The 13,331-nt window shown below is 42.0% G+C and overlaps 1 protein-coding gene across 2 annotated transcripts in view; it reads right to left on the reverse strand.

Annotated features, from left to right (window-relative positions):
* C9 (complement C9) overlaps positions 1 to 13,077 on the reverse strand; it is a 57,984-nt gene extending 44,907 nt beyond the window's left edge. For both annotated transcript variants that reach the window (XM_029567802.1, XM_008842122.2), the window contains exon 1: positions 12,949 to 13,077. In XM_029567802.1, coding sequence (XP_029423662.1) covers positions 12,949 to 13,034 — 86 coding nt within the window. In that variant the 5' untranslated portion in view covers positions 13,035 to 13,077. The remainder of the gene's footprint in view (positions 1 to 12,948) is intronic.
* Positions 13,078 to 13,331: the final 254 nt, after the last annotated feature.

Here is a 13,331-nt window from a genome sequence, read left to right on the forward strand (position 1 = left end):
CTTTCCAACAAAATCACTGAAAAACCATGTTCGTGTTCCCATGAACCTGCAAGTCTTACAGTTCAGTGAGATAGCTTGAAACTTTTTCTCTTAACCAGTAAACCTTAGAACACTGGAAGGTTCAAATTTCTCTTTTTGTCTGAGTAGGAACCCGAGTAATTCTAAACTTTCTGAAATAGTTTGTGTTTTGTCCATCTCTAACTTTCAATCAGAGGACCATGTAATTTCTGTGTAGTTTTCAAAATTAGACATTTAAAAGTTCTCTGTCACTATGACATGAGGACCAAACCTGATTCAGCTGTCATTCTCTCTTGTTCTGTTTCTGTCTCCTATGGTGTATTATGCACAATACTTTGTAGAAAGTTCTGGACATCAGAGCAGTCTGTGTCCTGATTCTCTATTGGCAATTTGGGTAACCCCTTCAGAAGATTAAAAAAAAAGAATAGGAGGCAGGAATTGGCTAGGCAGTTAGGGTAAAAAGACCCCAAAGAAAAGTAGCCAGTTTGTTGGCTAAAACTCACAATGTCCTTGGGCCTCTTAGCAACTTACTGTGTTCCAAAGGCCAAAAATGTTGAAAATATTTGGGAGCTTTTATCTAATCCTTAAAAGATTTTTTAATTAAAAGAATTTTAGGATTCCCCTCTTCAGAGAGGGGAATGTTAGAGTAGCCAAAAGCCCCATTTAAAAAAAAAAAAAAAGAATCAATCGAAGAAGAAAGAGTACATGAAGTTATCAGAAAAAAGTGATGGGGAGATATGGAAGGAGTTGGAGGGGAGGGAGTGGGCATGGATTTGATCAAAACACCTTATATACATGTATGAAATTCTTAATAAATTATTTCTTTAAAAAACAAGAACTCTTCAGCAAATTCCCAATTGATTACTCTTCATTTATTTGATGGCATGTTGCAATTTTCACTATTCTCTATGTAGGGTTTTTCAAGTTAAAATTTTTATTATTTAAAAAAAATTCCAGTTGGGGGTGTATGGAAGGGTTCCAGTGAGGAAGGGAGCAGAAAGATAATTAAGATGTTGTGTATGAAATACACAAAAATTTAATAAAAATTTACAAAATAAAAATAGGAATTTGGAATGGAGATGCAGCTCAGTGATTGAGTGCTTCAATAGCATGTGCAACCCTCTGGGTTCAACCTGCAGTACCACAATAAATAAATAAGCAAATAAATAAAGTTGCTAACTCCATTTCATATTGAGTAGCTCAAGTTCTCTGAGGGATTCCAGATATCACGTTTTGAAAAGCTACTAGATGATTCTTATGTTCAATGTTCAGGAATATCGTTTGGCAACATATGGTGGAAATCTATGATAATGGGGGGGTGGAATTCAGGTTGGTGTGGTGGTGCTCATTATAACAATGTCATTCAGTCTTGAGGCATCATTGACTTAAATGGGTCATTCAAGTGGCCTCTCACTGGTTTTAGGAGTTACAGTAGGCTTCGTCTTTTAGCAACCCCATGGTTCATTTTAACGTCTTGCTGTCTCATACTTGATTATTGGTTCCTATCAATTTATCACCTACTTAGGTGAACCTGTTAGCATTTTCAGTATCTCCCCAGGGACGATCATTTCCTTGGTTTTTGAGTCCACCCTATAGACCAATACCCTGAGATCTTCATCTTCCTCACTTGCCTGATCAGAGGGTACAGTGTAGACCTGAGACTCATGCATGGCAGGTAACTGCTCGCTGAACTAGTCCAGAGTTTAGTTCTTTATTGAGTAAAATTAGAATCTAGCCAGTGACTACCCTGATGCACAATAAAGCAGATTTCCTGGGAATTAATAGTGGAGACTAAAAGGTTAAGCAAGCCAATGTTGTTGAAATAAGCACTCTGCATAAATATTAGGAAAGGAGATGAGTGAACTTGAATAACTCCTCCTATCTTTCACCCTCCGAGCCCAGCACCACTCTGTCAGCCCCTTTGACTCAGTCAGCAGATAATCTTTTGTAGCTTGAAATATGCATGTGTACAGCAATCACCACCTGCCTATCATCCCGCTGAGCTATTAGGTCCAGCAGAGAAGTGTCTGTCAAGCACTTTCTGGGTTCTCAGATGAAATGTGCTTATCAAGTACAGCCTGTCTCCAAGTGTTTTGACCACAGCTTGAAAGGCACTTCCTAGATCAAAGCAATGTACATCAGCATGGCAGGGGGTCTAACTTTGTGCCAGAAATGCATTAAAGGAAGGTCTTGTCCTGGCAGGAAGAGAAGTTTCCAATTCTAGAAAAAGAAAAGCACTACCACAGCTTACACTCCAAAACAGGTTGGTCAGTCCAAGCAGGAAACATCTACTGTGTGAAGGGATCCTTCTGTTGGGGGAAATGTTAGCTAATCAGGACTGAATTCCAAATTCATGTAGCTCATGAAGACGAAAAGATAAAATTGTAACAGTGACCATTGTGCTAAGTTTTAAGGCACTTTCCTGATTTTACAAGTCTTATTTTATGTACTCCCAGTGACCCAGCATATAGCAATACCTGTCATACATCAGGACATGATGTGTCTCAAGTAATACAAGACAGACATCTTTGCTGACATGGAGCCCATGTACTAGTGGTGAGAGACCAATGAGCACGTTTGCATAAATATAACCTGAAGTTCCGTTAAGACACGTGAGTTTGGAAGGAAAATAGTGGAGGGTAAGAAGGCAGATAGCACGTAGGGTGGCGGGGGGAGAGGGGCTTTTACATGGGGCTGGTGAGGCATTCCTCGTAGAAGAGTTTACACTTCTATCTAAAGTAGTATGGGTCATTCTTCTGAAGGTGGCTGACCCATTTTGACTGCCTTGATGCGCAGAATGCAGAAGTGACCTAGCATGACTTTCAAAGCTGGGTTAGAAAAGATAGCACAGGCTCTGCTGGTTTGTCTAAAGACATTCACTTTGGGAGTTTTTCAATACTATATACGAAGCTACCTTCTCACATCCACTACAGAGCAGAGAATTGGGGGTGGGGAGCACTCAGGAGACCAGGTGACAGACACAGGAATGAATAAGCCTTTGAGATGACAGCAGGCCAGCTACCATCTGATGACAGCTGTGTGGGAGACACAGATGGATTAGTGATGTTTCTGCTGTTGTGACAGAACACAATGACCAAAAGCAATCAAGGAAAAAAGAGTTTATTTTGGCTTATGGTTTGAGGGATAAGAATCACCATGGCTGGGAGGCATGGCAGAAAGCAGGCACGGTGGCAGGAGCAGGAAGCTGAGAGCCCCCATCTTCAACCACAAACACAAAGAAGAGAGGGATCAGAAGTGGGTGAGGCTAGGAACGCTCAAAGCCCGCCCCCAGTAACACACTTCCTCCAGGAAGGCTACATCTCCTAAAAATTCTGTGACCTTCCCAAGCAGTGCCACTAACTGGGGTCCAATGTTCAAATAACTGAGCTTATGGGGGACATTTCTCATTCAAACCACTACGCAAGAGAAGGCAACAGTTCAGGCAACCTCCTGATTCATGAGCAAAAGAAATAATAGCTATATATATTTTTTTGTTGTTGTTTCTTTGCTTGCTTTTAAAACAGGGTTCCCTTATATCCACAGCTGGGCTGAAATTCACTAGACCAGGATGGCCTCCATCTCACAGCAACCTGCCTGCCTCTGCCTCCTGAATGCTTGGACTGGAGACATGCGCTACCATGCCTGGCTTTGGTTATGTTTTAATACTCTTTTGAGTTGGTTGTCATGCTGCAAAAAATGAACCAAATGAGAGGCAACATTTGTTTATCTACCTGAATGAAATCAGAGAAGAAACAGAGGGTATGGGAAAAGAGTGCTACAGACTGAGGGAAAACTTAGTGGAAGAGTCCTGTGGGTGGCATGTTGCTGGCACACAAACTGTGATTTTTAAAGCTGGGAAAGCAAAAGATACAGATATCCCTGCAGAAGGAGGCAGGGTACAGCTCCATCTTGGAGTTCTGAGGAGGACTTTAGATTTGGTTCTGCGCTTGCTGAGATTTTGTAGAGAGCAGGAGTACCATATTTAGATTTGTGTTTTCCAGGTTTTCTCTGAATGCTCAATGGAAAATTGATGATTGGGGAGTGGACCAGAAATGAGAATGATTGGGCTGCAAAGGTCACCATGGAGACAAGAAGTGGTCAAATTTGAAATCAATGTGTTTACATATTTGCTTATAATTGACACATAACTGTTCGTATCCTATGGTGCAGTGTGAAAAGTGTAGCATATATTTAAAGGTAGTACTAACAGGACTTGATGAAGTACTTGGTGAGTAGTGGTACAGGGGTTGGGATGGGTGGAGAAGTCAGTAGACATGCTTTGAACACATTAAGTTTGTGAGATCTGTTAATTGTCAAGGTGAGATGTTGACTGTTATTGAACTTTGGGCTGAGGGAAGAGATTTGCTCTGTGACTATAGATGGGTGGTTAGGAACATAAATGGTATATCACCATAGATGTAAATGTGGCAACTGTGAGAGTCTAAGGAATATTTTGCCAGAAGTATGCATGTGGGGTTTGCTGGAATAGAAGTTGTGTTTCACGCCTTGAGACTAGATGTGAAAGAGTATGTTTAGCATAAGACAGAAGATGGAGCCAATATTTAAAGAAGAACTTGAGCCATACTTGTGTACTAGTAGGAATGGCTCAACTAAAAAGGTACATATGGAGGATACAGGAGAGAAAGAGCAGAATTCAAGGGGCAAAGTTCTCGATGAGGCATAGGCGATACAGCCAGCATCTGTGGCCCCTTCATAGGAACACATCTCTCATACAGTCATAGGCTTCACATGGAAGACTTATTGAATGGCAAGTGCCATTTACTTTTTCATATTCCTCTTTGCTGACTTATAATAAGTGGGAACAGAGACCTGTGGTAACATCTGAGATTCCCGCTCTGATATTCCTGAGTATCTATTTGAAAAGCGAAGAATACTTTAACATAATGTTAATAAATTAAAGTTACATGAGAATTTTAAAACACAACATAAGTAAATTCAAAAGATGAATAATTAAATGGGAAAAATATTTATGATTCATATCAGAGACCAAATACTAATTTATAGACTAAGCATGGGAATTCACAAGAGAAAGAGAGGATACTGAAGAAGAAGGGGCAGGGTGGTAACAAAGAACCACATACGTAGTTGCTCACATACATACAAATGTGGCCCTTCCAGGTACGAAAAATACGTAACCTGACTCCGTAAAAGAAAGGCAAATTAAAACTGCCTTGAGACCCTTTTATTTTCACCTATGCTACTGACAGATAAAAAAAATTGGCTTCCCAGTGGCCAACGGGTGAGCCAGGTGAGACAGCACAGGTGGACCCCACAGGGAGGAGAAAATATGGCAAAACAATTGGTGTAGTGGGCTGGATAGATGAACTTCAGGATTCCAGAAAAACATGAGGCTAGCTGCGGTCATATGGGTAACACAATGGATCGTAAAATATGTAACTAAAATGATGCAGGCTACACAGATGTGGACAGACTCAAACAGGGAAATCTCCAGTAGCAGCCATCCCACAAATGTGGGAAAATAGCTCAGTTACTTGAAAAACGTGGGCCACCGCCACATGTGTCTGAAAATTCCCTAAGGCTTGTGGAGGGCCTAGAAAAAATTTTACAGGCCTTGGAAAGAGACAGGGAACCCAAAGAGGGGCGTGGCCACTTCTTTGCATAATAGGAGATTTGGTGAGGCAAAAGAAACAGCCTCAGGAGAAGCTAAAAAGAGTAAGGAGCTACTGGCAAATTCAGCCTGAGCCTCAGAGTTTGAGAGAAAAAACTGGAGATTTTTAACTAACATAAAGTTAGGGGATCAGGAATCATAGGACCTAGAGAAAAAGACAGATAATAATGAGAAAAGAAACAACCTATAAATAAAGGTAGCTAAAGCTGCCCCTGAGATTCAACTTTTAATACAAAAAGAGAAAAAAGTTAACAATACCATTGCTAGGAGAAAATACTCCACACTACAGCTGTTGGGGCTAGGAAAGACTTCCAAACAAGCAATTAAAGAGCCCTTCACCACGTGGTTCGTGAGGGTATGCGACATGGGAGCAAATGATGTCAGTTTAAGTTCTTCAGAAGCATCTCAGCTGAGCTATATAACCACCCATCTGTCCTTGCGACATAGGCTGTTTAACCTAGGCCAATACAGGAGGCAGCAGTCCCTAATGGAATGGCTTGTTCAAGGTATTAAAGACACATAGTCATCACTAATGGAGTCTCCCATGATTAGCACGGGCTGGAGGACTATAAAAGAGGGACAGGTGTTACTGAGAAAACTAGGTATGAGAAAAGCAATATATAAAGCCCAGTTCACTAGGCCAGATAGGGCTGTGTTCACCAGAGATATAAAGGAAAACTTAATTCAACTGAGACCTCGAGATTGGTATAGAGCTTTAATGGTTTTGCTAAGTCCTTTAATGGGTCAGGATCTTTGTAAAGTGATGGAGGCTTTGGCAGATCTAAGTGATTCAAACCAGCATGTAAAAAGTGTCTGTAGAATAATAGAGCAACCTGCAAGTGATAAAAAAAAAAAAGACAAGACAGAAAAAAATGGCCCATTTGGGTTACTCAAAGAGAAATGTGGCTAGATTTATGCTGAGACCAAATTCCCAAAGAAAAAATTGATAGAAAACCAAATTCAGTACTAAGGAGTCTCTGGAAGGCTTTAAAACCTAAAGTTCACAAAAGGCATTCAGAGGATAAAAACTTTCCTGGGGTGGTTAAGGATCCCCAAAGATTAAATAAGGTACATTTCTTCCCTGAGAAAGGCTATGCTAAGGGTGGAGGCAGTTTTTCCCTCCAGGACCTCTGCCAGCAGCCAGGTTTAGTCAATGGAAAGGCAACAGATATGGCTGCAGCCAGGAGGCAGACCCAGGGCCTGCCTGACTCAGGGAACCAACAGGTGCAGCAGGGACAAAACAGACCCTTTGTCTCTTTAGCCTGGTGCAGGGTCAGGCAACTTGAGCCAGCACCTGTAAAAGTATCGAGGATAAAAGGATACAAAGAGACTCCCTGTAAAATCCCCAGATGTGGAATGACTCCAAAGGGATAACTAAAAATAATAAAGAACTAAGTTAATGCCTCTTACCCATGCTATGGTACCCAACAGAGATCTATGGAAAAAGCAATTAATACAAATGGATAAAACCTTTCCACACTGTGTTAGACATGGTCTATCTATGATTGATTTAATATATGATATTAACCTTTGAGTGTTTTACAGATGTGAGACACATTTAAAAGATATCAAGTACACCTAAAGATACAAAGGCCAGCTATAGCTGTAATATTCCTGGGAGCTTTATGGTTGGGTAAGACACAAGTAATATCCACCAGAATGGTTGGGAAAAGCCTACAAAGGCTCCCAAAACTGTACAACGGTTAAGATAAAAATTACAGTACTAGGGGTGGGTTTCCTCCTTATGAGCTATTGGCCAGAGAGATCCTAGAGGTCCTCAAATTAACAAGGCTATTGCCACTAATGTCAGTTCTACACTAGAAAAGGTTGGTAAGGTCATGTTGCTAAAGGCACTGCATGATGTGAGCACAGGACAAGGTGAGACAGAATCAAGACTAAGCTGAAAACTCCATGCCACTGGATGGATGGTTTTCACAGTGGTTGGGAAAAAAGGATGCCCCATAATTCTGCTCAACAATGGACCATGCATGCTGCACACTACGGACATGCCAAGCAATGCCTGCTGGTGCAATAATGGCTCGACTAACATATGTACAACTGTAAAATTTCTAACTGGATGAGGCCTGCTCTTAGGGGTGCAACACACATGTGGTGCTGTAGACCAGGCCAACTCCCTGTGTTAGGAAAGGCTTTAGGCCCCAGCAGGGAAGCTGCTACAAGTGTGAATATGGTACACCTGCTGGGATATCTTCTAGGCACTTGTATTTGGACCCATGTTTGTTTAGATGTGTCTGCGTCCTTCCATTTGTCTTTATAGTAGGGGAGACACCACCAAGATGGATCAGTGGCCAAGTCTTGAAGACAAATAATGGAGAAGCTCGAGAGGTCAATATCTTCCATGATTGTCCCACACTTATCACCACCTCCAAGCTCAGGGACCCTTGTGGAAGAAGGAGGCAGAAAGTTGTATGAGCCAGAGGAAAGGGATGGAGTGTAACCTGAAGTTCCTCCATCCAACCACTATGATGCAAGCTATTGTCTGTGGAAGGAGTCAAGCAGGCTGAAGTCCATCACTTCTCCCACCCAACCATTTGCATGAAAGGGAGGAGCTGCTGCCATATTGAACAAGAAAGAACTGAGTGGAAAATGGCCGTGCGGGTTGAGACAGCACACATGGACCCCATGGGGTGAGATGAGGCATTTGGACCACAGGGTGAATGTATGAAAAGTTGATGGAGACTGCAGGGCAGAATGAGCTGGCGGCAGGCATTTCAAATATAAGCCTGTGAGAACTCATGCCTTTGTAAGTCATCCTTTCCTGGATGTGATAAACTATGCAAACCTCACCCCCCCCCAAAAAAAATTGGCTCCTTTCTCCTGTGGCAGGGCTATGGGGAAATATTCTCATACCCTGCCAGTAAATGAAAAGTAATACAAATTTCATAGGGCAAGAGGGCAAGTTAGGCAAAGTCACAAAGGTGACTGGCTACCTTTGACCCAGATACATCACTTCTGGGAATTAATCTGTAGGATGTGTTTCCACTTATAAAATGTTATATAAATAAGGATATTCACTGCAGCAGTTTCTAATACAAAGTACATGAAATTACACAGATAGGTTTCCTCAACTGAACTTACACAATGGAAAGTCATTCGACTCTGAGGACAATGAGGGAGCACTTTCACTTTGATTCAGAAGATTCCCTAAGTTATATTATGACAAAAAAAAAAAATCAGTGTGCCAGACATTATACAGAATATGCTTTCTGTTAAAAGAAATCAGAAAAGCAAGATTTTAAATGTCTCTGTGCTTTCACTGACGTAAAGAAGGGTACATTAGGAGCTAGCATGTGCTACCCAAAGGGGAGGTGTGTGGGAAGGGAAAGTGTTCCAATTATTATACATGAGATAAGATATACCTCATGAGAAGTTACAAGGGAGAAGCAAGATTTCCCAGAATACATCTTACTATAGTTTAGGTCTTTGAACTTTGAATATTTTCATATTTTCAAATCTAAAAGAAAAGGTAATGATAGTAGCTACCTGTGCACACTGAACACACTTTGTTTACTGTCTCAGGTATTCCTCTTGGAAAGCCTCACTTTTATGCCCCTTTCCAAGGTGTGAATCAGGGTCAAAGCAGTACAGAATCTGCCCTGGGCACATAGCTGCAAATTTGTGGAGACTTGGAGTCCAGGCAGCCTGGCTCCAGAAACTGTGCTCTGAAGTTTTATTCTCCTCTCAGCATGGCTGTAAAAATTTCCATTCTACCTTGAGAAAAGGGACATGGTGGTATCCTCAGGGCCTGTTCTCCTGGGGTGAGGTGAGAGTTGGAAACCTCTACCAAATTCACTGTTCACAGAACAACCGAACCATGTGACTTCCCCTGAAGGCGACTGTTACTCCAACCCTTCCTTTAGACAAGGAAGCATCTTAAAGTGAAAAGAGCAGCAAGGTTATCATAAAAAGTGCCTGATATTTGTTAAATTCTTTCCTTGTGCCTGGAACAGAAGAAAGAAGTACTTTACATATGAACAACTTAATGTTCAGACACACACACACACATAATAATAAAAGTAAATCTTAAAAAGACATAAAAATCTTTACTGCATAGAATCTGTTATCAGGGTGGTGGGTTGAATTGTATTCCTTCCAAAAGTGAACGATGTACTGGTCCTAAGCCCTGGTACCTGAGAATCTAAGAATGTGAACTTATAAATAGGATATGGATAATAGAGTCAGAATGGATTCATTGAAGTAGGCCCCAATCCAACATTCCTGGTGTCCTTGTAAAAATATAAATCCAGGGGCTAGGGAGATGATTCAGTTGGTAAAGTGCTTGCTATGCAAACATGAGGACCTGAGTTTGGTTCTTAGACCTTAAATAAAAATGTTGGTAACTCCAGAGCTGGGACAACAGACACAGGCAGGTCCCTGGGCTCACTGACTAGCCAGGCTAGTCTACATGGAAGTTCCAGGCCTGTGAGAGACTTTGTCTCAAAAACAAAGGTGGACGGTGTTTGAGGAATGACACCTGAGGTTGACCTTTGGCCTCCACTCTCATGTGCATGGCACACACACACACAAGCACTCATACACACACACACACACACACACACACTCATAAAGAGAAACTGGGGAACTGGGGATGTGGCTCAGTGATAGAGTGCTTGTTTTGCATATGTAAAGTTCAGAATTCAATCCCCAGTGTGGGAGTGGGTGAGGAGGGTCAGGAAAAAATAAGAAAGAAAATCCATACAGAAGATGATAGGAAGATGGCTATGTGATGACAGAGATAAGATTGGAAAGCCAAAATATGCCAAGGATTTCAGGCTACCATCAGAAACTACACAGAGTAGTAGAGGGATTGTGGCCCCATCAACATCTTGATCTTAGACCTCCAGCCTCAAGACTAGGAGACAATAAGCCTGTGTTGTTTAAAGCAATGGGTTTAGGGACTTTGCTATGGCGCCTTTAGGGAACAAGCACAACCAGCACCTTATATACTGTGGAATTGAGGCACGGAGACACTGAACCACCCAAATTCAGCACTTCCTGCTGAGTCTGACCATCTGAACACAATTGTTGGTCTCTCAGGATGAAAGAACAGACTCCAAAAAGTTATTTGGCCTGCACACATTTGCCATGGCATGTGCATGCATGCATGCACACACACACTAAATACATAAATGTACTAAAAAAGTAAGCACACACACACACACACACACACACACACACACACACACACCTTGGCAGCTTGACCCAAGCTGTGGATGTCTAGTCAATTTCTCACAGAATATATATGGTGAGAAACTTAGAAATAAAGTTGAAACATTGCTACTATTATTCAAGTAAGTAGTCGCCTGTTGTGGTTGAAGTCTCTGCACCCTCTATCAGAGGGCACAGCACAGGGTGTTCAGAGTTGGAGCCATCCTGGCACATTCTGAAGGGCATGGCTATGAGAGTACAGGATGCTCAGCAGAACTGGGTAGCACAACTGCCAGGAGCAGAAGCTGGCCAAGGGACTGCCTGGTCCTGCCTGGAACAGCTGAGTGTGGCCAAGACCCAGGGGGTGTGAACTTCAAAGCAGGGACAGCCTTCCCACAGCTGCTCAGTTTTGATCAATAGGAGCCACAATCCAGGAATGTGGGTTGTTTCATTTTTTTTTCTTAACCTAAGAACCGGTCAGGTTAAGTAAAAGAGAGCTAAAGCAACTTTCAATAACCATCTTTTCAAGTACAAATTCCTTCTGTGCTCTGATGCTGGGAAAGTGAAAATATTTTCTGGATGGGACAATGCTGCTTAGATAATGTGGTGGATGAAGGAGGGTCTGGCTGAGCACTTGTCCCAGAGCCCCTGTGGGTCTGGATAGTGCCTCTTTGAGTCCTCTCATGGAAATTCCTATCATGAACACAACCCAGTTTGGTGGGTGGAGTTCAGGCTGAATGGCAGCTTGGGCCCTGAGGCAGGCAAAGATGGCTTGAGGTGGGTAGCAGAGTCAAAACAGACATGTTAAACCAAGAGTGAAATGACCAAAGGGGAATTGGATACAGGTCAAGTCAGCCCTGACAGAGCAACAGCTTTCAGGATGATGTTGGCATCAGGGGGTGTTTCTCTGCTGTCTTCAGAGCACATCATGCTTTACTGAACCACACAGGTTTGTGTCCTCTCCCATTAGGCAGGCAGGAAGGATATCCCATGAGGTCCTAATCTCTAGCACTCCTAGTCGCAGTCATGTTTAGGAAGTTCTTAATGTCCTCTTTGTTTACTTGTTGAATGTGTTCAGTGTAATGTCTATTTTGTGTTGCTGTCACGAAATACCTGATGAGGGTGATATATAGGAAAGAAATGTACTTTGTTCATGATTCTGCTGGCTACAAATTTCAAACAACATGGTCTTGACATCTGGAAAGAGCTCCCATGGTTGTGTCACAGGTCTAAAAAGCAAAAAGGGAAGTGGCTGTAGTCAGAAGGGACAACGTGCAAGAAAGGAAACGAGATGGAGGAAGGGCCAGGCTAGACCTACAGGGTAGGCTTGACCTACTCTTCAGAGATAGTGATAACCTATTCAGTAGTGTAGAAATCCAAGACCTAACTACCTTGTCTAAAGCTTCTCTAAGGCCTCCACCACCTCTGTCTGCTGCTATCCTGGGGACTGCAGCATGTTCAGCTTTGGGGACACTCTCATACCATAGGCAAAGCATAGTCTATGGGCTTTGTAACCATGAGCCAGTAAAAGGGAGAAAACAAGATCTTGCTGCAAGCATAGCTAATCCATCTGCATCACGGCAATTCTTAGATGGAAGAAATAGATCCAAAACCCAGGACACACAACTTGGAGCACAACATGGGATGTTATGGAAGAAAAGCCAAATGATTAACCTTTGCTTAATTTGGGGCCAAAGGACAATGCAGCCAACAGTTAAAAAGGATCAAGTTTTGAGATAAAGGAGGGAAAGATTAACTTTCTTACTTTTAAACTCAGTTCTTAGACACTGATGAACACGGATCTATTATATACTGATGGCAACCAGTTTTATTTCATAATCCCAAGTATTCAAAGAGAAAACTCTTTGTCTTAACATTTGAACCCCTTTGTTACAACAAAATACCAGAAACAGCAGCAGGTTTCCACAGAAAGCTAGCAGAAACACCCTCTGTCTTTCTTCATTTGTTTTGAAAGTTTAAATTCTAGGGTTTTACATATCACTATTTGGCTTAACCTTTTTTCCCCCCTACTTTGCTATTAAAGAATTAGACTCTGAGATAGCAAATTCCAGAGTGAAATTCCAGAGACAAACAGCCAACTGTGTACTCACCTGGGAGTGGTTCCTGGGGCGGCCAGTGCACTTACTTCCAAGATGCAGAGTGTAATTGCTAAGGCGAAGCTCCAGTCTGCAGACATGCTGCTCTTGCTAGGCAGCCCTGGGCTCTTGTAAAGTATTTCTTTGCAACCAGGGGACAGGGAACAATTATTGTTTGTCTATGTTTACTTTTTTTTTTTCCTTTTTGTCGAGAGATGTCAAAGTCCAACTAAAGGAGAGTCATTTATTGCAATTCCTGGCTTCCTACTTTCCCTTATTGAGGAGTATCAACTAAAATGCTAAATTGACTAAGATTAGGAACAGTGCTGTGTATAAACAAAAGGAGACCCTGGAAAAAAGGATGAGGAGAGGCCTAATTTATGGAAAAGTCTTGTGGA

Source organism: Nannospalax galili, unplaced genomic scaffold, assembly GCF_000622305.1.
Source record: "Nannospalax galili isolate Female #2095 unplaced genomic scaffold, S.galili_v1.0 scaffold139, whole genome shotgun sequence".
NCBI classification, from domain to species: domain Eukaryota; kingdom Metazoa; phylum Chordata; class Mammalia; order Rodentia; family Spalacidae; genus Nannospalax; species Nannospalax galili.